Below are 24,594 nucleotides of genomic sequence, written 5' to 3' on the forward strand. Positions count from 1 at the left end.
CAATACAAAAAGCATAAAATATTTGGGTAATTTTGCAATATTTGTGATGTGATGCAATGCTGTGATGCATAAGGTGACAATTCATCAAATAAAATGCTGCGTAACATAGTCGTTTCTTAAATGTATCATTTTAAAATAAAGGTTGCATGGAGACAAAAAAAGCTATTTTACTCCGTGCCACAGGGTTGCGCTGTGCGACTTCAAAATGAGCATTTTCTGTAAGTACAGGGCTGCACAATTAAACCACGTGTTAAAGGCGATCGATTTGGTTAATGCTCTACTTTAGCGTAATTTATTTCCTGTTTTAAATTGGAAAATCGAATAAACCATAACTGACATCTAATTGTGACTGAAAATGAAAAATTAAGGAATAGCGCTGGCACACCGTTCATGTCATCATGAGGAAAAAGCATGGGAGCGATACTGCGGTGAGTATAGTTCACAGTCAGCTGCGTACTGCAGTTCGTATTTTCCCGTATTTTTACATTGACAGAACTTGTCACAGCTAGTTGCTATTTAAACCATGCAAGGATTTGGTTATGCTGAGGTTGTATCACATAAGTAAAAGACATACCTGAAAAAGTAGATCTTTAAACCGGTTATGAAGCGGACGCTGGAATCTCTTATTTACCTTCACAGTATTAGATTGGCTATTAACTTTTCGTGACAACACGAAACAAAGTAATAACCCGTTCCGATCTTATCTCCGTCAGGTGCAGGGAACAAACGATAGTAGCGTGGTTAGCAAGCTGTCTGCGACGACACAGGGCTATTTCCATGACAGCTTCCTTAAAAGCTTTGTGTCCAAAGCCTCCCGTAGAGCTCCGCTCATTAACAGGTGAGTAACCAAGCAGCAGATACCCACCGCAGTAAATTAGAATACCATAAGAAACATACATAGCATGCATGAATGAATGAGTCATGTTTGCACGTCTGAATCATGTAAATTGCCATGATTACAACGCAAGTTTTATTAGAACTCTTGTATGTTAGCATAAAACAATTTGAGTAGTTTTGCTATTTAATTATACATTGCTGTACATTGTCCTATATATCATAAACAGAACAGTGTTTGCATTTGTTTCTCATCAGAGGATATTATGTGCGCTGGAAAGCTGTAGACCACAGTGTGAAGCAGTTTCTGCACATAACTGAGCAGTGTCCCAAGAGACAGGTAGGGGTTATCTTACGGAGTGCAGCAATGTCACGAACAGTGTCAATACCTTTTTTTACTTTTTACTAAATGGATGGATGGATGGATTTCCTGAATTTGTATCCATCTCGTAAGCAACAATAAAGAAAATTCTACATAATAAGGCTTATCATCGATCTGTCTCTTAGGTACTGTCTCTCGGTGCGGGGTTTGACTCGCTGTACTTCCGTCTGCATGCAGAGGGAGCGTTGTCAGCAGCGGTGGTCTTCGAAGTGGATTTCCCAGAAGTTGTGCAGCGTAAAGCCGCCTTGATCAGCAACACTGATCTCCTGAAAGAGTCACTGGGGGACTGGAGCCTCAGTCAGCCAGCAGACACTGGTAACTAACCCTATATAAACTGAAGCCATTGATTCCTGTAGGATGCCTAATACCACAGTCATGGCATACAGTGCAGTCCTGGGGGTTATTCCACAAAGCAGGATTTATTCACCAGCCAGATAACTTAAGCCGAATGTAAAGATTATCTAATAGAAATGTCACTTGGCTCTATTCCTACTGGACAGTTTTCATGTTTGGCTTAAGTTATCCAGTTAAGTTGGAAATTCTGCTTCGTGGAATATCCCTCTGGCACTGCAAGCCTCAGTGTTTCTCAACAGAAATAATGTCTCGCATTCCAGGGAGTCTTACAGCCGTACAAAATTGTCTCGCTAACTAATTTGTTAATGGAATTTAACAGGAAGTACTTAACCCATTTGATTCTGTTGTACTGACTCTTGTTATGAATGTAGACATTAAATAGAATTTTGATGCCCCACAGTGTTAGTGTCCAGCAGTCAGTATCGCTTACTGGGTGTCGACATGCGGAGTGAGACGGAGATGGAAGCGGCTCTGAGCCGGGCAGGCGTGGAGTGGAGCTGCCCAACACTATTGCTGTCAGAAGTAGTATTAACTTACATGGACACGGAAAGGTGGGTGGGAAAGCAGGGCTGTCAGCTTCTGGTTGTGTTCTGCTGCTTTGACTCTGCTTCTGTAGATGTGGATGTCCAGAAAGCTGCTGCAGTACAGTTAATTTTGATAGCATCAGGAAATCTCCTTGTGTGTGGCTCCCAGGTCCGACGCCATGATCAGCTGGGCTGCGCGGCTCTTTCCGCAGTCGCTCTTTGTGATGTACGAGCAGATCTGCCCACATGACCCCTTCGGGAGAGTGATGCAGGACCACTTCCTGAAGCTGAACTCTGCCCTGCACGCGCTCATTCGCTACCCGGACCCGGCTGCGCAGACATTAAGGTTCTTGGACAGGGTAACGTGCATTAGACATTGGAAAGACCTGTAACCTTGAGACCTACGTGTCACTGTTTGTCTCTCTGCCCTGACGCCTTGCATTTCGTGCCCAGGGCTGGGAGCATTGTGTGTGTATGGACATGAACCACTTCTATCTGGACTTGGTGCCAGAAAAGGAGAGGAACAGAGTGGAGAGTCTGGAGCCGTTTGATGAGTTTGAAGTGAGAAGCATTATAGATGCCCCCCCCCCCCCCCCCCCCACTCCTCACACTGTAAATCGCCAGCATCTCTATCTTCATGCAGTTACACCTGTAATAAACACATAAATGTAGTTCGAAATTCCACAGTAGAACCACACCATTATTTAGATGCTAGTAAATTTACATTAAGATTAGACAGGACTTATGCTATATGAAACTTACTTGGTTTTTGCCGTGATTCTGTTAGATTGTTATATTTTTATTTTTTAGGAGTGGCATCAGAAATGTTCGCACTACTTCATTCTCACTGCTTCCAAGGGCTGCCTGCCAAGCCGGTCACTTATCGCTGCTCCGCTCGGTAAGAGCAGTAAGAGCCTCTGTTTCAAAAAAGAAACAAAAATCCCTGCAATATGGACGTTAATGTTTTGTCTTTCCACCCGCAGGTTCTCAGCTTCCGTGTGTGACCCCTGTGTGGAGGCCTGAAACCCTGAAGGTGCAGTTGTTGCAGGGGGGTCTTGAGGGGCCTGGCGTGAAGGGCGTTGGGATGGCCTCTGCTGTGCTGGGCCCGGGGGTGCTGCTGCTTTTCGGAGGAGCTTCCAAAGCTGGTCGAGTGGAAGAAACTAAGCTGCTGATCAGGGAACAGACTGGCTGGACGAGTGTTTGTGTGCAGGCCCAGAAAAACTGGGGTGAGGATTTCATTGCGTCTGTGTTCGTCTTCAACAGTTTGCTGTAGTTTACAGTGTATCACAGTGTAATAATTGAAGGTTTACTTGAGATTTTTTTTGTTAGAAAGTGCAGGAAATTTTTCTTGTATGAAAAGATTTAGGTAATCCGGTAGTGGTGTATAGTGGTGTATAATATTAATACATGCAGTAATGTACAGTCCTATTAGCTGTAATGTGTGTGCCATACAAATGGGTGATGGGCTACATGGTATGTGTACCTGAATATCACATGAATGCCATGTTTGTCTGGCAGGCACCCGGATGCATCACACAGCCACAACAGTCCCAGGATGGGGTGTGCTGGTGTTCGGTGGACGCTCTTCCCCACTTAAGCCTGTCTCCAGCGTTCTCAGACTGACATATGGCCCCTGTTCTCCTGCAGATGTTCTAGGCATCTCTGCGCCGGGGTGGCTTACTTTAAAGGCGCTATCTTGTACTGGGACCGTGCCACTGGCCAGGTGGCGACACACGGCCACACTACTGCGTTACAAAGGTGAGTATAGCTGAATGAAAATGGAGGTGCCTGTTAGTGTTTGGCATGATGGAGTTACGTGACTGACACACAGCATATAGCTAACGGAAAGCAAACTGACGGGTTCTGTCACTGTAATTCGTCTCATCAGGGCAAGAATTCCTGTTTGTGTTCGGAGGCCGAACAGAGACGGAGTCAGTGCTGGGAGATGCTCACTTCCTCAGACTAGAAGATCAGCACTGGACAGCGGTCTGACCTCACTTGTTGTTTTTCTTGTTGATTTGTGAAGTTATTTGTAATATTGTTTTATTGCCACACCTGTACTTTTAGTTCCGAATTTTAGTCATAACATTTTATAAAATAAAAGCATGGACTGGACTTAGTTGTACCACTGGCTGATAGCTGTCTGAGTAATTATCACAAAATACACAAGGTGAACAAAATACATGAAGGAAAATAAGGCTCCTTGTTTACAGGTACCTGTAGAGGGCGCTATGCCTGCAGCTCGACACTCTCATTCAGCTTGTGCCCATGAGGAAGGGGTGGTGATTTGTGGTGGCCTGGGTCGAGGAGGGGTCCCTCTCGGAGACACAGTTTTACTGCAGTGTACAGCTTCAGGTTTCCACTGGAAAGAGCTGCTGGTACAGCCCCCCCTAGTGCCTAGGTCTGGATCTGCACTTATGATCATTTGCACAAATTAAGGACATGAATATGTTAAAAATTGCATATATATCGCAAATTTCTGGTTGTTTTTTTATATATTATATTAATAATATTATTATTAATAATATGTATATATTAATAATTGACAGTTTTTGTTAGAGTTTTGTTCATTAGTATTTATATTTCTATGTGTACAGTAGTTATTTATTTCTCCAGTTAAATCTGTGGTTCAAATCTGACTGCTTCAGTTGAATTAAAATGCCACATTTTTGTTTCAGGTATTCTCATTGTTCCCATGCGATTGGCCAGCGGCTCGTCTTAGTCGGAGGAGTTTGGCTGCAAGCAGACGGTGTGCCAGGAGTTGCAGTAATTCACCTCACCACTGGTTGCAGTGTTGAATATCGACTAGACATTGTCAGTTATTTCTCTTCTTCAGTCTTACACATTTGTTATATTAATAAAGAGAGACCACTTTCAGAGCAACTGCATCCAATCATATTGTTTCTCTTTTCAGTCTGAAGTTCCCTGGCCCCTCATGTTGCAGTCTGTCTGTTCTGAGCCCGTGGATGAAGATGGAACAACGATCATGTTGATTGGTGGAGGAGGGAACTGTTTCTCCTTTGGCACTCACCTGAACTCCCAACCAGTCACCTTGGATATAAAAGGTGTTCTCTGAGACATGTGAGAATGTACTAATCAGTGGATCAACTAGGGGAAAAAAGCCACTTGTTTATCCTGTTACAGCTTGTTCCAAAAGTTATGTGCCATGTATCTAATTGAGTATATGCTAAACATTTTATCCCACAAATGTCATCTATATAAATTAAATGCCAAAAAGCATTTTTTTATAACCAGCTTCCTTTTGTCAGGCGAACCTGTGCTTTATTGGTGTGTGAGAACAGGAGGTTTGCAAGCATATCCAGGGACATAGACATCAAACTGAAAAAAACTGTAGGCTGGGTAGACTGCTTTTGAGAACTGTCTGCTAAGCTAATGAAAATTTTAAATCACAAGTTCATGAAAAATTCAATTTCGTAGCATAAACATCGATGGAGATGGTGAATATTCAGTGAAAGTACGACATCTCTCGAAGTGCTTGCCACTCAGTTTTTTATTGAACAAGTGCTTAAGTGAGTCATTATTCTAAGTCGTTGGGGGTATTCGGGGTGGGGGCAGGGGGCCTCGGCAGGGATCACTCTTTGAGGCGGCGGAAGGACTGCACCGTGGGACAGGCGGCACCCCAGTCCACAGGCTTGCGGTACTCGCCTTCCTCCAGCAGAAACTGGCGCCCGCGGTAGTTAGGGTGCTCGTAGAAGACCCACACCCCCTCCAGCACCTTGCATGAGTGGAGCTCTCTGATGCGGAAGCGCTCCTGAAGGGAGGGGCAGTCCTCCATACACTCGAAGACCTGTCCTGCAAAGTCGGCCTTGTCATAGAGCTGGATCCTGTACTGGCTCCCAGTGGCCTGCAAGCAGGGTATGGAAATTAAAGGGAAGTGTTGTAATATGCTAACTGTTACAACTTTTGTCTGCTAGTACTGATGTCATTGATTTTGTCTGTTTCAGAAGAAGGCTTTCAGCTTGCAATCAAATAATCCTCTGCATTTTAGAGTAAAACTTTATATTGTTTGCACTACAATATGTGAGATAATGTAAAATTTGCCACCGTTTAAGGTTTCATTATTATGTTTTCAAAATGGTTTAAATGTTATTCATGTATTTCATCTATTTACTTTCTGAGTACTTGTGCTGCACAGGGTCACCACAGGGTCTAACCTGCCCAGGCAGCACAGGGCATGAGGCAGGGCTGCCCCTTGGATGGGAGAGACAGTTTTTGCAAGGCACACACACAGCTGCCCAAAGTATGTTCTCAGTATTTCCTTTGTCCTTAATACAGTACTTCATGCAAAACAAAGTCACATTGTGAGATGGTTTAAAACCCTTCTCTGCATTTTAGTTTAATCAAAGGTCAACGTTTCTTTTAAGCACAGGCTCTGTGGGAGGAAACCTTTGTGGGTGTTATTGATCTTGGCATCTGAAAGACCATTGTGCTGCATTAATTTGATGGAAATAATACAACTTCCTTCCATAAGAGTATCAATGAATTAACTTTTTTTGAAAACTTTAGATATAACCATCATTAATGTATGATATATCCATTTTCTTAGAATTTCTAAAATGTATCTAGTGTCTCCATGTACATGCACTCTGCACCCAGGGTATTTTTGTGTCGCAAAAATATATTGGATAAGTGACTGGAAAAAGGATGAACCTATTTAGGCAAATTTGCTTCAGGCAGATAGTACTTCAGATATTTAAGAGAGACATCAGAGAGAAAACAATTGCTGTATTTATCTTTAACTTTACTGAGTGTCCTAAATCAAGTGCATTATCAGTGGTATTCACAGTATGCTCCATAATAGAATATTTGTCTATTTTTGGAAAAAAATTAGGAGATGCTCAGAACGAGTGGACTTACAATGTGGATCATCTTGCAGGAGCTTAGGCGATCGTTAAATCCCATCCAGCGCAGGTATTCAGGGTACTCCCCACGGGTCAGCACGTATTGGTAACCCATGTAGTTGGGGCGCTCATACACAACCCAAACACCGCTTTCGATACGGATGGAATTACAGTGGCTCAGGTAGGTATGGAAGTCGGTACAGTCGCTGTCACATTCATACCGACGGCCCTGGAAGTTCTTGTCCTCATAGAAGATGATCTGGAAGGGAGAAGATGCAAATGGCAATAAACAGAATTTTGCTTAGATGAAGAGGATTTGTGCCATGTGACATGCCTTGGAAGTTGAGAGGATTGGCGACATCGGTTTTTGCATCTCGGGCATGAATTACTGCCTGCGTGCTACAACTCTCCTGTAAGTAGAATACTAAGTTTGCCTGTAGGCATTCATTAGGAAAACAGCATTGCCCTGAAAAGATAATCTGGCTGAAAGGTTCAATTCCATGACATCAATAGAGCATGAAAGCAAGCAGGCGTCATGGGCTATAAAAGGTCAAAGACCAACACAAAGCTTTCAGTCCTTTTTCTTGACTGTGCATAATCACAGATCAATATCGATGAAGGGTTCTGTTAGCGCATAGTAAAGAAAATGTGTCAGGCTCAGAATCATTCCAGGTTCACCTGTAGTCATTACTGCTCTGTCGACTGACACCAATGGCTAAAGCACCCAATTGTTATTTTTTAACAGAGTCACTGAGGTGCATGAAGCTCCTGTACTCACCCGGCCCATTTTTGACATGGCTCAAACACACTGGGGTTATCTCTCTGAAGTCTCCCTGGCGTTGGGGCAGACTAGCCTGCTGGGCATTTTTATACCCTACTGGGTTTTATAAATGGGACAGTCGCTTTGTCATGAAAATTAGATCCAAAAATTGAGTCAGTGATTCTGAGGCTATTCATGTATTCCAGAAAAGCAAAGAAGGATTATGGCATAAAGGCAGGCCAGTGTTTCCCTGAAACACCCCCACACCAGCCCCTCCCTAACCCCACCCGCAATCCATCCCTTTGCCAAGAAACCCAATGCCAGTTTTTAGAGCCCAGACACTCTGGATCATTGTATCACTCTGCACTGAATGAACAGAACTACTTTTGTGATTCAGCATTCTCATACAACAAAAAGCAAAACCAATTTTAAAAGTGTATGTGCCAATGATAAATACAAGATGGTAAATTTGTCAACCTATGAGTAGGCAAAAAGAAAACAAATGCACAACACCATGTTCCCATTCAACCCTCATGGTTTTGAGCTGACAAGAAAATGTTTGTTAATTGGTCCAGCACATCACACTCCATTTCAAAGCAAAACCAGGACGCACATGAGCAAATTAAGTTTGTATTCTGAGTCAGAATAGCAATAACACATTTGTCATTGCATCACTAGTCATATTCACTATATCTTAAGTGACTACATTATTGTCCACTGCTCAATGCTGTTTGTCACTCTATCGCACAGACCCTCTTACATGTTTTACTGCTTATACCTAACCATCTTCTAACCACTCAGCCAGTACAGGGTTGTGGGGAAGTCCCGGAGCTTATTGCAGTTTATCATAGAGCACAATGCAGGAGTAAACCTCAGACAGGTGATGGGATTTCAACTACCAACTCTGAAGCTAGGAAGCGGTGACCCTGACTGGAAGGTTGCTAGTTTTAGTGCTGGGGTCACCAGAGTGATTTCACCACTGAGCCCTTCAGCAAGTCCCCTAACCTCAATTGCCTGGCTGGCTGGGCCTGTCGCTTTGGGTAAAAGCATCTACAAAATGAAAAAGTTTAAGGTATGGAGCAACAGTGCTGCCCATTAAACCAATATGTCGCTCTAATACTTGCATACTGTATGTTCACATTTAAAACTCTCAGACTACTTATTTAAGTCTAGAGAGGTCAACAAAAATCTAAAATCAAACAAAAAAATTTTATTTATTTTTGAAATACAATGGGACAGCTTAATATTTTGCATGAATCCTATAGAAAAGAACTATCTGATGCACCTTTTGAACCATACAGTACATTCACAAAATAAGGTGAGTTCTAACTAAACAAGAGTACCAGGACATGTAAAAACAAAAATTTACTGAACAAGGGCAATGCTGGTCTTAAAAATTCATTACTTCATTTAATGAAAAAATGCAACTTAATTATTCAAAATGTTTTGTAATTGGGTTAATGCAGATATATCAACAACAAAATGTTCAATTTCTCTGAGAACAATCTGACTAGAAAAATATAAACATTGTCTATCATCTGGATTATAAATATTTTTTGCTACCATTACTGAGAAAACTCCAAAGGACGGATCAGCATGTTGGTTGAAAAAACTTCATATTATATCTCCACACTGAAGCCATATATATATACAGACTGAGGAACAACACACAGCTGAATGTTTACAGCCTGCCATTTCATTTGTAAATTCAGGAAACAAAAAGGAAATGAAGTGAAAACTAGCATGATCCCTGATTAATGCAATTATGCCATACCCACAGCAGTGCTGGTGAAGGCACTAAACAGTGCTTCCCTGGAATAGAATGCAGTGCTAGTGTGTCCCTCCAACCAAGCACAATGCGTGTAATGCCCTGCAAAAATGTAGACATCTAATCAGAGATAAGGTGCTGAATGTTGTGGGCAGGCTCTGTGATTCTCAGCTGGTGACAGTCATTAGCAGGCCATGGGTGTCTGCATCACCATCCGCCTTTGACCTTCTAGACTTGGCTCAACAATCCCGTGTTCAGTGCTTTTTGCATCCCCCGTGGCGCAACTGTGGTCCTCGGTACTCAGAGTGGATGGGATGAGGCTGTCCAGCTGCTGCCGGTTGCCAGACTCCAGCAACCATTCGTGGAACTTCTGCTCCACTAGCATCTGGAACTGTTTGCGTTGCTCTCTGAAATGTGACATACAAAAAAGGCAAATGTGCAAATGCCTACAAATGTCTTTTAACTTGACGCAATTGCTCATTTCACCAATACACAATAAGAGGTATAAATGCTCCCAATTTGTAATGCATTGCACTTTATCAATATCGATTTAAACATCTGGCATTTAAGCACCATATTTAGAATTATCTGCATGATATTACTGGAAAGAATTGGAAATGGAAAGCTGTAAGAGTGGTGGCCAATATTATCCAAAAGGCCAGTGTGTACGCAGGTTTTTGGGGTAACCTTTAGGTCAGTGGTCAAACCGAGGTGTGAGGACTCTTCACCCAATCAGTCCTCTAATTAGTAATCTAATTATGAAGTTACTGTGAAAACCTGCATACAAAACGGCCCTTTCTGGATGACACTGGCCACCCCTGCTATAAAGCTAGCTGCGCCTCCATGATAGGCAACATGATGTGGAAAGGTGACTTACTTATTTAGGTTTGCATTCTGCACCGTCTTCTGCCAGTCCTTCATCCTTTGATTACGGCCATCTAGGGCTTTCTGATAAGGCGGGGGAAAGCCGCCAGGCACCTCACAAGTGTCCCCCTCCATCTTGAAGGGCACCACCAGAGGGTAAAACTCAGAAGGTGGAAGCAAGCGGTAGGGAACATTATCAGGGGTGCTGCCATCAGCACCTAGAAGCAGTGGCTGGTCCCAGGCGTTTGGAACCACAGCCAGGCCAACAGCAGCCATGTGATCTTCTAGGGAGGGATAATGTGTGTGGAAGGGACCCAGAGTGATAGCCACATTGCCAGGCAGCAGCAGAGGCCGCGTGGGCGTCAGCACATACAACGTGCAGTGGGAGGAGGCGCCCACCGCCAGTCGACCTGCCACACATACCACCCTCACGTTCTCGCAGCTCTGCACATGCACACTTGTCTCCACTGGACCCAACACCACCGTACTGTTTCGGCACTTGTCCAGGCTCACCGACCTGCAATGGAATCATCAAGCAGGACAATGAGCATGTGTGAAATGCAACACCCTGATTCCCCGCTACACACCCCATCAGACACTCACCTGAGGGGAGAGAGAAGGTAGATGAAGGCCTCACTGCAGCGGTGCAGTTTGATGTTGGCCCCGGCCAGCTTCTCCGAGTCCTTGGCCAGTGTTTGCCGGAAAACCTGAGACATTAGCACCAATTTGCTGCCTGGTGGTGCCACGTGGGTGTTTCGTGCAATCCTGGCTCTCTTCATTGCACCTTCAACTGGACCACAAAGTCAGGGCACACGGCTATAAGCAATGCTGTGAACAAACACTTACCAAGCTTCTAAAACTACAAAACTATGAAGAACTGCTATTTTCAGTACTAAATGCCATTTATGATTTGGAATCATAAGAATAACCCCAACACCTAAAACAGCATTTGAGAATTGAAAAAATTTACCGGCAAAAAAATAATAAGTACAACAAAATATGAAAAGTCATTGAAGAGGGAAACGGGCAAGGAGAAAAGGAAAGAAAAAAGGGTGTTCCTCAGATCTTAGAGATTAAAAAGTGGATATGGTGAAGGATGTCAACAGGGAAATAACTGAAGGAACAAAGATCAAACAGATGAAAGAAATACACAGAAAAGACAAGCAAGTTTGAAAATCACCATCACCAAAAACATCACTTGGTCATTTCACACCACAGCATTCTAAGGACAGTCCAATTGTCACCAGAAGGTTAACTAATTTTCTGAGAAGGCTAAGAAACCAGTCCTCATTGGTTACATAACATCTTTGTACTCCAACTGCTTGACATAGGTCTGCAAAGCACTGCAGTGGATAAGAGCTTCAATGGCACAGAGCTCACAGCAGTCCAGAGCATTTAAGTAACATGCAGCCTTGGGATGGGATACTGTGTCATAAAGGACTCCAGTCACCTGCATGTGCCAGGTGTTTGTTCACAGCAGTGCTGTTTTTGTTATTATTTATAACTTTATATGTTATATTAATAGCTGCTCATCATTAACTTACTGTCTTGTACTTATTTAACACTATGATCTCCACACAAAAAGCCAACAAGTAACAAATTCAAAACTGAATATGAACAGACTAGATACAGATTGACAATTAAAAATAAAAGATTGCATACTATTATCATAACTTCTCAAGTTACAAACTTGCAAAAAAGCTAAGAAGAGAATCTATAATAGAAGAAAACGTACAACTGTAACCTGAAGATTGTGTTGATTGTGAAGACAAGGGTTAAAGACAGACCTTGCATCCTTGGAACAATTACGAACAACAAGGAATCCAGTGGATTGGAAAAGATCGTAATGTTGGAGGATTTAAAGGTAACAAAGGAAAACGATCAGACAAAAGTAAGCTCAGAGCATCGCTTATATGATCTGCAGAAGTTGACAAATGTTTTGACTGCACCTAAGTAGAATACCTTGCTGAACCCAAGCCAACTTCTTGCCAGAGCGCAAGCAGGCAGAGACTCCAAATGGGTTGAGGCTCAACACCTGTCGCAGCCACACCTGAAGGTACTTCGCTGAGAAGGAACGGCTGAGCTTGGAGGAACCAGCCTGGGTTTGGAGGCGGGCACGCCCCAGTAGTTTCTGAAGCGAGTACACAGTCCTGCCCTTGCCATGAGATCCCTCCAAGAGGAAGCTGAGCCCATGCAGTGCTTCCATGGATAGCTGACTGTCCTGCACCACCTGTCCTGAAGAACTCAGCTGCCCTGGCTCCATCAGCAGTTCCAGAAGCTCGGACAGGTGGTTCTGGATAAAGGTTAAGTGTGCTTGGTCATCCCAGTTCTGCAGGTAAAAGAAGAAGAATATTCATTCAGAGGCTATTCAGACAGACCTTCCAACACAAAGTCTACTGGCTGTTAATGGCTGAGTTTCTTACCATTTAATTATTATAAAAACAAACTGTCAAGAACAACAAGATTATTTGCATGCTTGACATGGAGTTGCTATTGTCTTAAAATACATTGTTACAGTAAAAAGTCCGATACAATCGAACAGCTAAATCAAAGCTAAACAGTTCCACCTGACCCCAGGGATATTGCAAGTACCTTATTTTGAGAACTAGTCTTGGCTTCACGCTCAGAGGATGTGGACAGGGATGTGGATCGAGGACTAGGCCACTCTTCACCAATCAAGGAGGTCCGCAATGACACCCGATTCAAATGTTGCATGTGGAGGAAGAGAAGGAACTGCCGTGTGTCTACAGACAACTAATTAAGATTTCAATGAAGACAAGGGGACAGAGAGAAAAAGGTAAACGGAGAGAAGAATGCAAAGTAATGGGTATCAATCAGTGCTTCAAATGATGTCTGTCTTCTGTCCCATTTACAGTGTATCCAGCTGCACTCACCTTGCTGCGCAGACGTTCAAGTTCCTTAGGGGAGCTGCACTGGGATACACCTTCAGCCCACTCTAGCCTGTGTTCAGGGGTGTGGGGCATCAGTAGATCGAAGGTCTCGAAGTAGAGCCAGGCCAGGTCCTCCGACAGCTGCAGCTTGCCACATGCAATGTGTCGCCACATGGGCCAGCTCAGGTGGGGGAAGCAGCCCTCCCGCGTCCGCACATAGGTAGCCATCTTGCGCAGGTAGTGCAGACTGAACTTGGCCGGGGGGGCCACCTGAAGTGCCCCCAGCAAAAAGGGCTCCAGACGTGCCCAAACACTCACACTGCTTTGATCCATTACTACCAGAAAAATACAACCGGTTCGGTAAAGATGCTGCCGATTAAACATCATTGCTCCCCCTATTAAACTTTACACAGACAGCTTTTCATTAATTAAATGATGAAGCAGTTTTATCTGGAGTGAGGAAAGAAGATTCAGATCGCAACCCAACAAAAAAATCCAAAACTATTAGATACTTGCGCAGCTAAATGAATAAAGATGTAACTAAAGAAGGAGGTAAATACAAATGATGTTAACGTCCTTTAATGCACTGAATAAAATCGTATCGACACAATGTAAGTGATGAAAGCAGATAAGTTATAGGTTACGGAGGACTTCAGTATTTGTTTTTACTGATCCATCAGCAGGTCAAGAAAATTAGAAACGAAACAGTAAAGCAAACAACAACCAGCCAGAAAAAAGAAGTTGGGTAGTTTGTAAGGGACTTACGAATAATTTATAATGTAACTATTGTTTAATTGTTATAACAAAGGTAGCTAGTAACGGCCGTAAAGTTAATTAAGTAAGTCCTACAACCTGTTAATCGATAAGGTCCGCTCGCAATTTCAGTGACAAATATCAAATAGCCGACGCTTCGCCAAGTTCCCATGACAACGGCCGTTCAGGCCTGTGTAATAAGACTCAGATTTAGCTTCAGCATTATGTGGGCAACAAACTGCATTATAAGTACTGAAACGTTTACCTTGTAAGACTCCTCCACTTAAGCACGGATTCTGATGTCCCAGAATAAGTTAGTCGTCAGCCATTTGAATGGTGAATGAAAAAATCAGTCACGATACAGTTTTCTCTTGCAGCCTTCAGATAAACACATCGTCTTCCTATTTACCGCGCTTAACGCGAGCACGCGCTTCCTGCACGCGAAGGCGCGCTTTTTGACACACTGGCACGAGCTGCAAGTCCTTTCACGCTGAAGTTATTAGCTATATCTCTATCTCCCAAATCTAGAAGAAACTTAACATCTAAAATGTGTTTGTTTTGTCGTGCGCATCGACGTCAGACTTAGCTTATGGAAACTGAAAATACTACATAACGCTATAACCATATTGTTAAAAGTTTCTATTATTTAATAATTCTTCAAATGAGTAGGTAAAATTTTACGCATTAATTGCTTATTAATTTGCTACTTCGGAACGAAGTTAACCCATATAAAGAACGGTACTTGCTCTTTAACGTCCGATACACGAGTAGTGCGGAGGGAGGGTTTGAGAGAGGCGGGATCTTCCGGGCGGATTCTGGCGAGAAGAGGAAGGAGCTGCTGACAGGCAGGCAGAACCTGATACTGAGGGAAAGAGTTTAGTTCATATGTTAACAACAAAAACGTTACATATGGCTCCGAGAAGTCTTAATTTATGGAGTGTGTGCTGTTTGCTTCTGTGTTTTGTTGCAGCAGTGTTCGCAGGGTGAGTAATCTAACATAATACCGCAGTTTAAAGTGTTCAAAATAGGATTGCTTGCTGATACACATGTTGCATTGTGATTGGTCCACAACTGCCGAAGTACTTGGGGAGGTATCGATTAATTTATGATAGAACCAGGATATTTTATTTACACTTTTAACACGCATACGTAATCGTGAACCCGTATAACAATGTAAATGTGAACAATGTAGTTCCTTCAATTAGCCATTTGTTGTTTCGTGTTGTCATGCTGTTTTTCTTGCCAATTAAGGGAATTTCTAGTAGGCTTAAAATTCAAATGTACCGGCAATACGTCACAAATGATCAATTGTCAAGCATTGTTCGCTTTATAATAAATTTCAATGTGTTTAAATGTATATATTTTCTTAAAGAAGTAACCCGAGCGACATGCATAACTTAAACTTGATAAATTCTGAAAAGTGTGTCTGACCGTCTGTTTTCTGTTCTTGAAGGACTGGGTCAGTTGGTTGATTAATCAAATATTTCGTTTTCAAAGCAATTGAATATAAAACGTCACTGTTTTCACTGACATGAAGGTTTCACATGGTAAAATTATTATTGTTAATAATTTCATTCATTGGGCAGTAAATGGTTAGAACGCCAAGGGAAGTCAATCACGGATATTCTTACATCATACTTACGGAGTTTCATTATGCTTTAAATATTTTCAAATTTTTATATTACATTAACATACATTAGTGCATTCGATTCTTAGTGGTAACGATTTTAAGTCGTTTTAGCAAATATGTTTCGTAATCTCGCAACTTTTATAATGTAGACGCGATTTCTACAAGATTTTGGGGGTGCCCAAAACCGCGTCTATTAAGGACATCAAGAAAGCCTACAGAAAACTTGCTCTTCAGCTTCACCCAGATAGGAATCAAGGCGATCCAGAGGCTCAAGACAGGTTTTCAGACCTAGGGGCAGCATATGAGGTAAGAAGGCATGTAATATAATGAGATCTCCCAGAGGTTAGCACGTTATTGTTTCTTATATAAAAAATTACGAAAAAGGTCTCTGGTTTAGTAAAATATAGTTCAGTATCGTATGTGTGAACATTAACTGAGTTTTTATATTGTAAGAAATAGTTATCCAGAGCGAAACGGGAATTTCTGAGTAAGTTTTCAGCGAGTTGGCTGAGCATGTTGCTGTTGGAAACGATGTGGCATTTCTATTGGTCATGAAGACTGTGTGGCCATTCCTGATTGGTAGATTTCGGGGTGAAAGTTGAACCTATAGTGCTTGAGTAAATGTAAACCATGTATCAGACGCTCGCCTCCTGAAATCTTATTTGGGTAACGAGCACTAAACATTTTTCATAGCAGAAAATTAGAAAATAAATCTCGCGGTCGTCTTTTTCCAATATGTTGCGTTTGTGAAGTACATATGCAAACATTTTTTTTGTATTAGTGGTGTTTTACAGTATGTAACGGTCTTATGAAAGTGATGAAAATAAACGAAAAATAATTTGTCAGTGACTCGTGATGAAATCTGGCACGTTTTACTGTTGAGGGCCAACAGCGAAGTTTAATTTAAAACTTTGTAGTTTGCTATTAAACTATTAACTTTTTTTGTCTGACGCATCTAATTATGTGTATCTTTACTTACGTGTGGAATCCAGGTGCTCTCCGATGAGGAGAAAAGGAAACAATATGATAAGTTTGGAGAGGAGGGATTGAAAGAAGGCCATTCCAGTTCCCATGATGATATCTTCTCTAGGTATATCTTAACAGACAGTGGATATGATGGGAAATGTAGAGGCATGTCTTTTTAGACAGAAATAGCCAAGATTGTGTACAATCATATATTTTTTTTTGTTAAATAATTTTTCCAAAAAAGCTAATCTTTAGGGGGGTGGCATGGTGGTGCAGTGATTAGCACTGTTGCCTCACACCTCTGGGTCCCAGGTTTGAGTCTCCACCTGGATTACATGTGTGTGGAGTTTGCATGTTCTCCGCATGTTGTCCTGGAGTTTCCTCCGGGTACTCCGGTTTCCCCCCCACAGTCCAAAGACATGCTGAGGCTAACTGGACTTGCTAAATTGCCCGTAGGAATGTATGTGTGAGTGAATGGTGTGTGAGTGTGCTCTGTGATGGGCTGGCCCCCCATCCTGGGTTGTTCCCTGCCTCGTGCCCATTGCTGCCGGGATAGGCTCCGGACCCCCCACAACCCAGTAGGATACGCGGTTTGGAAAATGGATGGATGGATTTATCTTTAGGTTTTTGTGTTTAAATGCAGTAAATAGTAAATATAAATAATACACACACGCATTCTTAGAGTCACGTTTTCTTCATTCTTTTATTTTAGTTTCTTTGGCAACTTTGGGACATTTTTTGGTGGAAGCCCCCAGAATCAAGATCGCAATGTCCCTCGAGGGAGTGACATTGTGCTAGACCTGGACGTCACACTTGAAGAGGTCTATTCTGGAAATTTTGTGGAGGTAAATTCCACCTTGTCTTTTTATAAAGAGGATAACAATGTGTAATAATATTGTGGCCATCCTCATCTTCACGTGTCTTTTATATTGCCTTTTTCTTTTTTTTTTCCTTAGGTGGTGCGTAACAAGCCCGTTGCCAAAGAGGCCCCAGGGAAGAGAAAATGCAACTGTAGGCAGGAAATGAGAACAACGCAGCTGGGACCCGGGCGCTTCCAGATGACTCAGGAAGTCGTCTGTGACGAGTGTCCCAATGTCAAGTGAGTCTTTGTGTTAGGCTTACCCTTGCCAGAGAGTTCACCTCTCCCAATGAAGAATAGCTATTAATAAACATGTTCCTCCACAGGCTGGTAAATGAAGAGAGGACATTAGAGGTGGAGATTGAGCAGGGAGTAAGGGATGACATGGAGTATCCCTTCATTGGGGAGGGTAAGAGGCATTCATAGTTGTGCAGCATTAAGTAGCAGACATGGTAGATGACTCTTGATTAAAATCCTACTGACTACAATCCAAGTTGGTATACTATAGTACTCTTTAATGAAACCACAGTCTATATCTGATTTGCATAGACTATAAAGAGAAGTCAGAAATGCAGTACATTCTCAAACTATTCAGACCCCTTCACTTTTTCACATTTTTCATGTTGTACCCTTATGACAAAACAGGATTTTGTTATTCTTAGTTTTAGAATTTTTTGCAAATTAAGACTTCACATTTATGTAAGTATTCAGACCCTTTACTCAGCACTTGGTTGAAGCATCTTTTGCAACAATTACAGCCTTGAGTTTTCTTGGCTATGATTTGACAAGCTTTGCACACCTGGATTTGTCGATTTTTCTGCCATTCTTCTCTTCGGATTGTTTCAAATTCTGTGAGGTTCAATGGGGACTTGGCTGGGCTACACAAGGACATTCACAGATTTGTCCCTAAACCACTCCTGCTTGTCTTTGCTTTGTGCTTGGGCTCATTGTCTTGTTGGAAGGTAAACCTTCAGCGCTCTGGAGGAAGTTTTCATTAAGGATGGCTAGAAGAACAATGCTTCGGTTCTCAAATCTCTCCTCAGTGGCACCTGTTCAGTTTGGTGTTGACTTATTAGGAGGAAAAAGAATTTCCTTTGGTATTTGTAGTGGGTTTATTAATAGTGGGGATCACTTCATGAGATGATCAGGCCAAAATAAAACAACAACATCTCTAACTGGAACAAGAGATACTTCTTACATAACCCAAATAAAAGAAAACAAAAGTACACAACACTAACCTAACTCCAAACAGTGAGAAAACTTAACCAAAGCAAAATGGGGACTGTTAATTCCAAAATGAGGACTTGCTTAGAAGAGACAGATGTCAGCATCACGTCTGGTCTCAAAGAGGTTGGTGTAACATACTCTGGGAACTTGAGCTGCCTGCCCAAGTCAACCCGCAGTTCCCAGTCTGATGTCGAAAGTAGGCTGGCTGCTGGAATTGGCTGTGCTCGTGGCTTCTCTCCAGCTTTCACAAAAGGTACTGCCCGCTGGCTGCGGATGTTTGTTGGCCACTGAATTGGAGATGGTCTCGGCCACTGTCTTCAGTACCTGGTCGTGGCACCAGTGGTAGCATCCTACTGCTGGGCAGCTGCTAAGGATGTGTTCTAATGTGCCTCTCCCTGGGCATTGAGGACATGTTAGACAGTTACTCTTACCCCAGACGTGCAGGTTGGCTGGGCTTGGTACCACGTTGTACACAGCTTGAACCATGAACTTTATACGCCGTGGCTCTGCCTTCCAGATGTCATTCCAGGTCAGCTTCCTCTCAGTGCTCCTTCCCACCTTGTAGATGCTCCCTGCTGCCGCATGCCCGCATCCTGCTAGTCCTCACCTCCTCAACACTTGCCCACACCTGCTTGTCCGATGGCCACCATACCCAACAAAGCCCAGTGTCTTAGTCAATATTCAGCCAGCTCCAGCCCCTCTTGAGCTCTGAACTTCCTGCCAGTCCTCACCACAATGCCTCTTGATGCAACTTTGGAGTCACTAGATTCTCTAGGCAAGTGCCTCTCTTATTCGTACAACTCTGAATTCCTATTCTAGGCTGTTGAAAGAAAGCCAAAGTTTGTTGCTCTTGCCGTACAGTGCTGCACTAGTAAGACTGCGTGGCAGGCCCAGCCATCTTTGGAGGAAGGAGCTGATCTTTCACTCCAGGGACTCTACAGTAGACACCCTCGTACACCAACAGCGGCCAGAGGATGCGAGGCAGAATGCCATGTTGATATAACCATGCCTTGTACCTGCTGGGACGGCCAGACAACCAGGCTTCAAGCTTTTTGATAGTACTTTGGACTGATGCTGTGTCTCTGAGGCTCCAGTCGAATACTTTTCCTAGGCTTGTGACTGGTTTCGCAGTGATAGTTGGTATCATCACGCCGTCCACAAAGCAGCAAGACTTCTCCACCACTTTCCCTCTTTTCAGGACCATAGACCTAGATTTACTTGGTTTAAAACTCATCATAACCCAGCAGATGAGCTTTTCCAGGCCATGAAGGATCCACCGGCATCCAGGCACTGATGTAGTGGTAACCGTCAGTAGGTCTTTTCAGTAGGTCTGGGCTCTAGCTGGGCCATTCCAAACCCTTAATTTTCTTCTGTTGCATCTATTCTTTTGTTGATTTGGATGTATGCCAGGGGTCATTGTCATGTTGAAAGATGAAAGTCCTCTTCATCTGCAGCTTTCTTGCAGGCACCTAAAGGTTTTGGGTCAAAATTGGTATTTGGAACTGTTAATAATCCCCTCTACCTTGACCATAGTCCCCAGTTCCAGTTGAAGAAAACAAACCCCAAAGCATGGCACTGCCACCACGATGCTTCACCATTGGTATGGCGTTCTTTTGGTGACGCACGGTGTTTCTGCGGCAAACATTCTTTATGGAATTGTGGCCAAAAAATTCAACCTTGGTTTCATCAGACTAACACATTTTCCTGCATGCTTTTGGGAGACTTGATGTATGGCCTCAGTCCTGCAACACTACCCCCTAGTCCTATGGAGAATACGGGAGATTGTTGCCGCTTGTAGCATGCAACCAGTACTTGCCAGAAATTCCTGCAGCTCCTTCAGTGTTGCTGTAGGCCTCTTGGCAGCCTCCTTGGCCAGTTTCAGTTTTGGAGTGTCGTCCAGTTCTCAGTAATGTCACTTATCTCATATTTTCTTTACTTCTTGACACTCTTCACTGTGTTCCATGGTATATCTAATGTAGTGGATTTTTTTTTTGCATCCTTCTCCTGACTGATGCCTTTCAACAATGACATCCCATTGATGTTTTGTAAGCTCTCTGTGAACCATGGCTTTTGCTGTAGGATGCAGCTGAATAAAGGTCAAGAAAATCCTATCAGGACAGCTGAACTTTATTTAGGGTTAATCAATCACTTTAATTGATGGCAGGTGTGAACCCAAAATAACTGAGTGCTGTAATTAAATCAAAGGGTGCATTAGCAAAGTATTAGTTTAAGGCTGGGCAACCAGATTTACTGTGCATTTTTACTTTTTATATGGTTCCCCCTAACAGATTTGTTTGAATTTTAAGGGTGATACGTCACATTAAAGGTTTTAATTATGGTTGAGAGGGCAAAATAGTATCCTTATCAGTACTATTTTACTTACCTTGTCTGTTGTTGGGATTGTATTCACTTTATTTTTATTTTATTTTTATTATTCTTTATTTAAGGTACCAATACAAAAGGCAACAATTAAATCAATTTAATATAAATACTACTTACTACTTACTGATTACTACTTATTGTAAGGTAGTATCCACTGTTGCTGTATTCAGTTACAACTACATCACTGGTTTCTCTTTAACTGTATTTCTCAGGTGAACCACATATAGATGGAGAGCCAGGAGATTTACGTTTCCGTATTAAAGTTTTGAAGTAAGGCCGACGACATCTTTCAATACTTCATAAAAGTACCTTTGGAAATATAACAACATCTATTCTGGTAACTTTAGCCTCGTATGTTTTTGTTTTGAGAAAACAGTAGTTTTTTTGTGACTGTGTTTCAAGGCACCCAGTATTTGAGCGCAGGGGAGATGATCTCTATACTAATGTCACCATCTCCTTGGTGGAGGCGCTGGTGGGTTTTGAGATGGAGATCACTCACCTAGATGGACACAAGGTATGTACATCTATGTCCTGCTAAAAAAGTGGGTAGTGCTGTAGCCTCACCACACATTGGTGATTAGTACCTTGCCCTCACCCCGTGTTTGTGTGTGGAATTTGCATGTTTTGCCTGTGTTGCGCGGCTTTTCTTCGGGTTCTCCAGATTTCAAAGACATGCAGGCAAATTGATATATAAATTGAAATATGAGATTGTTTTGTTTGTTTGTTTGTTTGTTTGTTTGTAATACCTTTTAAAATATCTAATTTTACTTAAAATGTCTGATATCACAACATCCTTTAATGAAATTGTTTGTTACTCTGCACTGCTGGCGAACTGGTGTCAGGTTCACATCGTGAGAGATAAAATCACCAAGCCTGGGGCCAAGCTGTGGAAAAAGGGGGAGGGGCTTCCAAACTTTGACAACGTCAACATCCGAGGCTCACTCATTGTCACCTTTGATGTGGAATTCCCAAAGGATCAGCTGGATGAACAGCAAAGAGAAGGTACGAGAGGACGTGTGCTTGCTGTAGTGCACAGAGTGGGGCAGAGTGAGCGGTGCAACGTGAATGGGTGGTGAGAAGTAGAAACTGAATGGGAGAGGAGCTACTTGGGCAGGGGGAAGAAGAGCAACTCTGTGAAAACATTTAATTATTAGAAATATATACAGCAGTGCATGAGAAGGATGTTAAAAATTGGCAAAGTGTTTTGTTACAGAGCTGTGTGTGATTGTCTTTTTTTGTCCTACTGTTCCAGCAATGAAAGAGTTGTTGAAGCAGGAACCAATACAGAAGGTTTATAATGGACTACAAGGATACTGAAACACTAATGCACACGAGGACTTTCATTCATGTGGACAGGCACAGAGAATCGTATCGGGATGAATTCATTTTGTCTGGATATCACTCAGGATGTTTTTTTTTTAATGTTCATTTTGTCAGTAATCCTTGTGTATCCACCCCAACAACCTTTTTTAGGAAATGCAAAGTGATTGGAGGTAGCATCTTTTCCTCCAGTTCTGATAGATATTTATTTTAGTTTTTCAGTTGTGTCCCCCCCGATTTTTATTTTTTTTAATTTCATTTTTATCCTGTTCTAAATTGAAGATAATGATTATCTGACAGGTTGAAGTCTTCCTAAACGGAACTCCTGCTACCACTTGACTAGCCCTTTGTCAGCAGGACAGCCAGTCACAGCTGATGGGTTGCAATGCTAAGAAGGAATTGCTCCTCCATTGCTCAGAATTGTTGAGGCAGCACTTCCTTCGGAATCTTGCCAGGATGGAAATGCTCGCTCTTATTTTTCCCAACAAAGGTTTTCTTTTATGATTTTTCTTTTAGTTTGGGGAAAAAAATTATTCCAAGATTAAAAAAAATAAATACATTAATTGTCTTGTAGTGATTTTACAAGAGCATGTGGCCATTTTGTTTTTTTTATTTGTATTTCTTTGGGTACTTGGAACTTCTTCTTGCTTATCTGTGTTGTGCGATACTCTTTTCACTTTGTGGATATTCAGTGCGTAAGAGATCAGCAACCGCTTGCCTGACTTCAGTTGTTCTATTTGATACCTTCCACTTCCCCCTCTTGGTTCTCTTATCTCTACTCATGAACATCTGGACATTTTCTCTGGGCTGCATTAAGAATTGCGAGTCTGTTGTGAATAACAGACCATTTTTTTTCAGTGCCCTGGAGGAAGAAAATGTTTCATTTTCATTTGAAAATTGACAATTAAATGGTTTATTTCATCCAACGGCTTTCAGTGGTACTCTTGTGTTTTAAGCTTTACTTGTCTGGACGCTTCCCCTCTCCTACTGAAATACTTTTGTCATGTCACATTTCAAAGCACCATGCAAACTGCTAGCTTCAGAATGATGCCAAGGTACCTGAGCAAGCAGCTAAAAAGATAATTATTGCACTTTCAATATAACAGTTGCATTTGTTACATTTACTGTATCATAACCATTATTTTATTACCCCAATCATTGTGCCCTGTGATACCATCCATTATAGTTCAATATAAAGAAATTTTCAATTTCAGTGATTAAGAATGAATGAACAAGTAAAGAAGAATAATGATAAAGTACTGGACCACAGTAAATAAGTATATATAAGGATAAAGTACAAATAAAGTCCTGGTGTAATTTTAACAATGGAAAATGACTGTAATGGGGAGATAGATGTCGGTCACTGGTTTAACATTCTGATGGCTTTGGGCAAGGAACCCGTCTCTGACGATCTTCATGGCCGTTTGGGCAGTCCTTTGCAGTAGTCTGAGGTCCCACACTGTGATGCTTCCAGTCAGGATGCCCTCAATGGTGCAGTGGAAGTTCCCGAGGGCTTTGGTTCCCAACCTAAAGGTCTCCCCAGGAAGTACAACCTCTACTGAGTCTACATGAGGATACAGCTGGTGTTTAAAGACTGTGAGTGAGAATCTGTAATCTGGACATCCAGGAACCTGAAGCGACTAGAAGAAATATTCCATCAACATGGATCAGATCACTGGATTGGGAGTCCAGAGTTCTAACCGTTACACTATGGACATCAGGGCCTGTGAAAGCAGAGCCCGGCACATCTCACCAGCATCTTTGTTGTGTACCTGAAACCGGGATGGAGATTTAATTCAGATGATTTCATCCAGTGAATTGTAATAGGTTTATTACATAATTATGAACCTTACCATAAACAATGACTCCACTGGAAAAGCACACCAGTATCACAGCTATTGGACTTATGCGGTCCAGTTCTGCCAGTCTTCCTGTCTCACTTTCCTTCACTCTGCTCCAGTAATGTTACTTGCTTCAGCTTTACAGACAGTCTGAGCGTGGCATGCTGACAGTAATGTCTGACGTGGAGTTAACCCTGGCTGCACCGCGGCTGACCTCTGTAACTGGGCCAGGTGGTTTCACTTACACTAAAACCATCACCACTCCGATGAACCCGGAGGCACCGCTAATTGAAACACAGCGGCGTTTCCCTTAACCACGCTCCACATGTGTGACTCTGTCTGTCTGCTTTGGCGTGGGGTCTCACTGCATTTGATTG

General features: G+C 42.4%; 4 protein-coding genes across 7 annotated transcripts; 2 read left to right on the forward strand and 2 right to left on the reverse strand.

The window, feature by feature from the left end:
- Positions 1-209: 209 nt before the first annotated feature.
- On the forward strand, positions 210-5,345 carry lcmt2 (leucine carboxyl methyltransferase 2). Of its 3 annotated transcripts, none has more exons than XM_049027459.1 (14): positions 210-428; positions 714-838; positions 1,093-1,174; positions 1,342-1,531; positions 1,971-2,121; positions 2,264-2,453; positions 2,548-2,655; positions 2,905-2,992; positions 3,078-3,320; positions 3,613-3,852; positions 3,983-4,080; positions 4,308-4,495; positions 4,773-4,908; positions 5,009-5,345. In XM_049027459.1, exons 1-14 carry the CDS (start codon positions 399-401, stop codon positions 5,168-5,170), a joined length of 2,031 nt encoding a protein of 676 aa, XP_048883416.1. In that variant the 5' UTR covers positions 210-398; the 3' UTR covers positions 5,171-5,345. The 3 variants fall into 3 exon arrangements, with proteins under 3 accessions (XP_048883416.1, XP_048883425.1, XP_048883434.1); XM_049027468.1 differs by having other exon boundaries at positions 3,742-3,852; XM_049027477.1 differs by lacking the exon at positions 210-428 and having other exon boundaries at positions 790-838; positions 1,394-1,531.
- A 242-nt stretch (positions 5,346-5,587) lies between these two features.
- On the reverse strand, positions 5,588-8,768 carry crygs2 (crystallin, gamma S2). Its single transcript, XM_049027573.1, has 2 exons — positions 6,973-8,768; positions 5,588-5,959 (listed from the first exon to the last, which is right to left on the reverse strand). Exons 1-2 carry the CDS (start codon positions 7,069-7,071, stop codon positions 5,687-5,689), a joined length of 372 nt encoding a protein of 123 aa, XP_048883530.1. The 5' UTR covers positions 7,072-8,768; the 3' UTR covers positions 5,588-5,686.
- A 138-nt stretch (positions 8,769-8,906) lies between these two features.
- tbccd1 (TBCC domain containing 1) lies at positions 8,907-14,462 on the reverse strand. 2 transcript variants are annotated; one of them, XM_049027525.1, is made up of 8 exons: positions 14,258-14,462; positions 13,243-13,574; positions 12,941-13,102; positions 12,311-12,677; positions 10,952-11,138; positions 10,772-10,865; positions 10,362-10,483; positions 8,907-9,891 (listed from the first exon to the last, which is right to left on the reverse strand). In XM_049027525.1, the coding sequence occupies exons 2-8, from the start codon at positions 13,570-13,572 to the stop codon at positions 9,669-9,671; spliced, it is 1,485 nt and encodes a 494-aa protein (XP_048883482.1). In that variant the 5' UTR covers positions 13,573-13,574; positions 14,258-14,462; the 3' UTR covers positions 8,907-9,668. The 2 variants fall into 2 exon arrangements, with proteins under 2 accessions (XP_048883482.1, XP_048883475.1); XM_049027518.1 differs by having other exon boundaries at positions 10,362-10,865.
- Positions 14,463-14,723: 261 nt separating this feature from the next.
- dnajb11 (DnaJ heat shock protein family (Hsp40) member B11) lies at positions 14,724-22,933 on the forward strand. Its single transcript, XM_049027548.1, has 10 exons — positions 14,724-14,975; positions 15,772-15,928; positions 16,615-16,712; positions 17,301-17,433; positions 17,545-17,687; positions 17,774-17,856; positions 21,269-21,326; positions 21,459-21,570; positions 21,899-22,058; positions 22,309-22,933. Exons 1-10 carry the CDS (start codon positions 14,878-14,880, stop codon positions 22,371-22,373), a joined length of 1,107 nt encoding a protein of 368 aa, XP_048883505.1. The 5' UTR covers positions 14,724-14,877; the 3' UTR covers positions 22,374-22,933.
- The last annotated feature ends 1,661 nt before the right edge of the window (positions 22,934-24,594 follow it).

Source organism: Brienomyrus brachyistius, chromosome 1 (assembly GCF_023856365.1).
Source record: "Brienomyrus brachyistius isolate T26 chromosome 1, BBRACH_0.4, whole genome shotgun sequence".
In the NCBI taxonomy this organism is placed as follows: Eukaryota; Metazoa; Chordata; class Actinopteri; order Osteoglossiformes; family Mormyridae; genus Brienomyrus; species Brienomyrus brachyistius.

Excerpts from the sequence above, each read along its gene's own strand:
- tbccd1 (XM_049027518.1), bottom strand. The coding sequence starts at position 13,572 with ATGGATCAAAGCAGTGTGAGTGTTTGGGCACGTCTGGAGCCCTTTTTG. Across the intron at positions 11,139-12,310 it reads GTTGGCTTGGGTTCAGCAAG|TTGAAGGTGCAATGAAGAGA; the intron begins GTATTCTACTTA and ends TTTGTGGTCCAG. Across the intron at positions 9,892-10,361 it reads CAGAATGCAAACCTAAATAA|AGAGCAACGCAAACAGTTCC; the intron begins GTAAGTCACCTT and ends GTCACATTTCAG.
- crygs2 (XM_049027573.1), bottom strand. The coding sequence starts at position 7,071 with ATGGGTTACCAATACGTGCTGACCCGTGGGGAGTACCCTGAATACCTG. Across the intron at positions 5,960-6,972 it reads CCTGCAAGATGATCCACATT|GCCACTGGGAGCCAGTACAG; the intron begins GTAAGTCCACTC and ends CCCTGCTTGCAG.
- dnajb11 (XM_049027548.1), top strand. The coding sequence starts at position 14,878 with ATGTTAACAACAAAAACGTTACATATGGCTCCGAGAAGTCTTAATTTA. Across the intron at positions 16,713-17,300 it reads CATGATGATATCTTCTCTAG|TTTCTTTGGCAACTTTGGGA; the intron begins GTATATCTTAAC and ends CTTTTATTTTAG. Across the intron at positions 17,688-17,773 it reads GACGAGTGTCCCAATGTCAA|GCTGGTAAATGAAGAGAGGA; the intron begins GTGAGTCTTTGT and ends GTTCCTCCACAG.
- lcmt2 (XM_049027459.1), top strand. The coding sequence starts at position 399 with ATGAGGAAAAAGCATGGGAGCGATACTGCG. Across the intron at positions 839-1,092 it reads AGAGCTCCGCTCATTAACAG|AGGATATTATGTGCGCTGGA; the intron begins GTGAGTAACCAA and ends GTTTCTCATCAG. Across the intron at positions 2,993-3,077 it reads ACTTATCGCTGCTCCGCTCG|GTTCTCAGCTTCCGTGTGTG; the intron begins GTAAGAGCAGTA and ends TTCCACCCGCAG.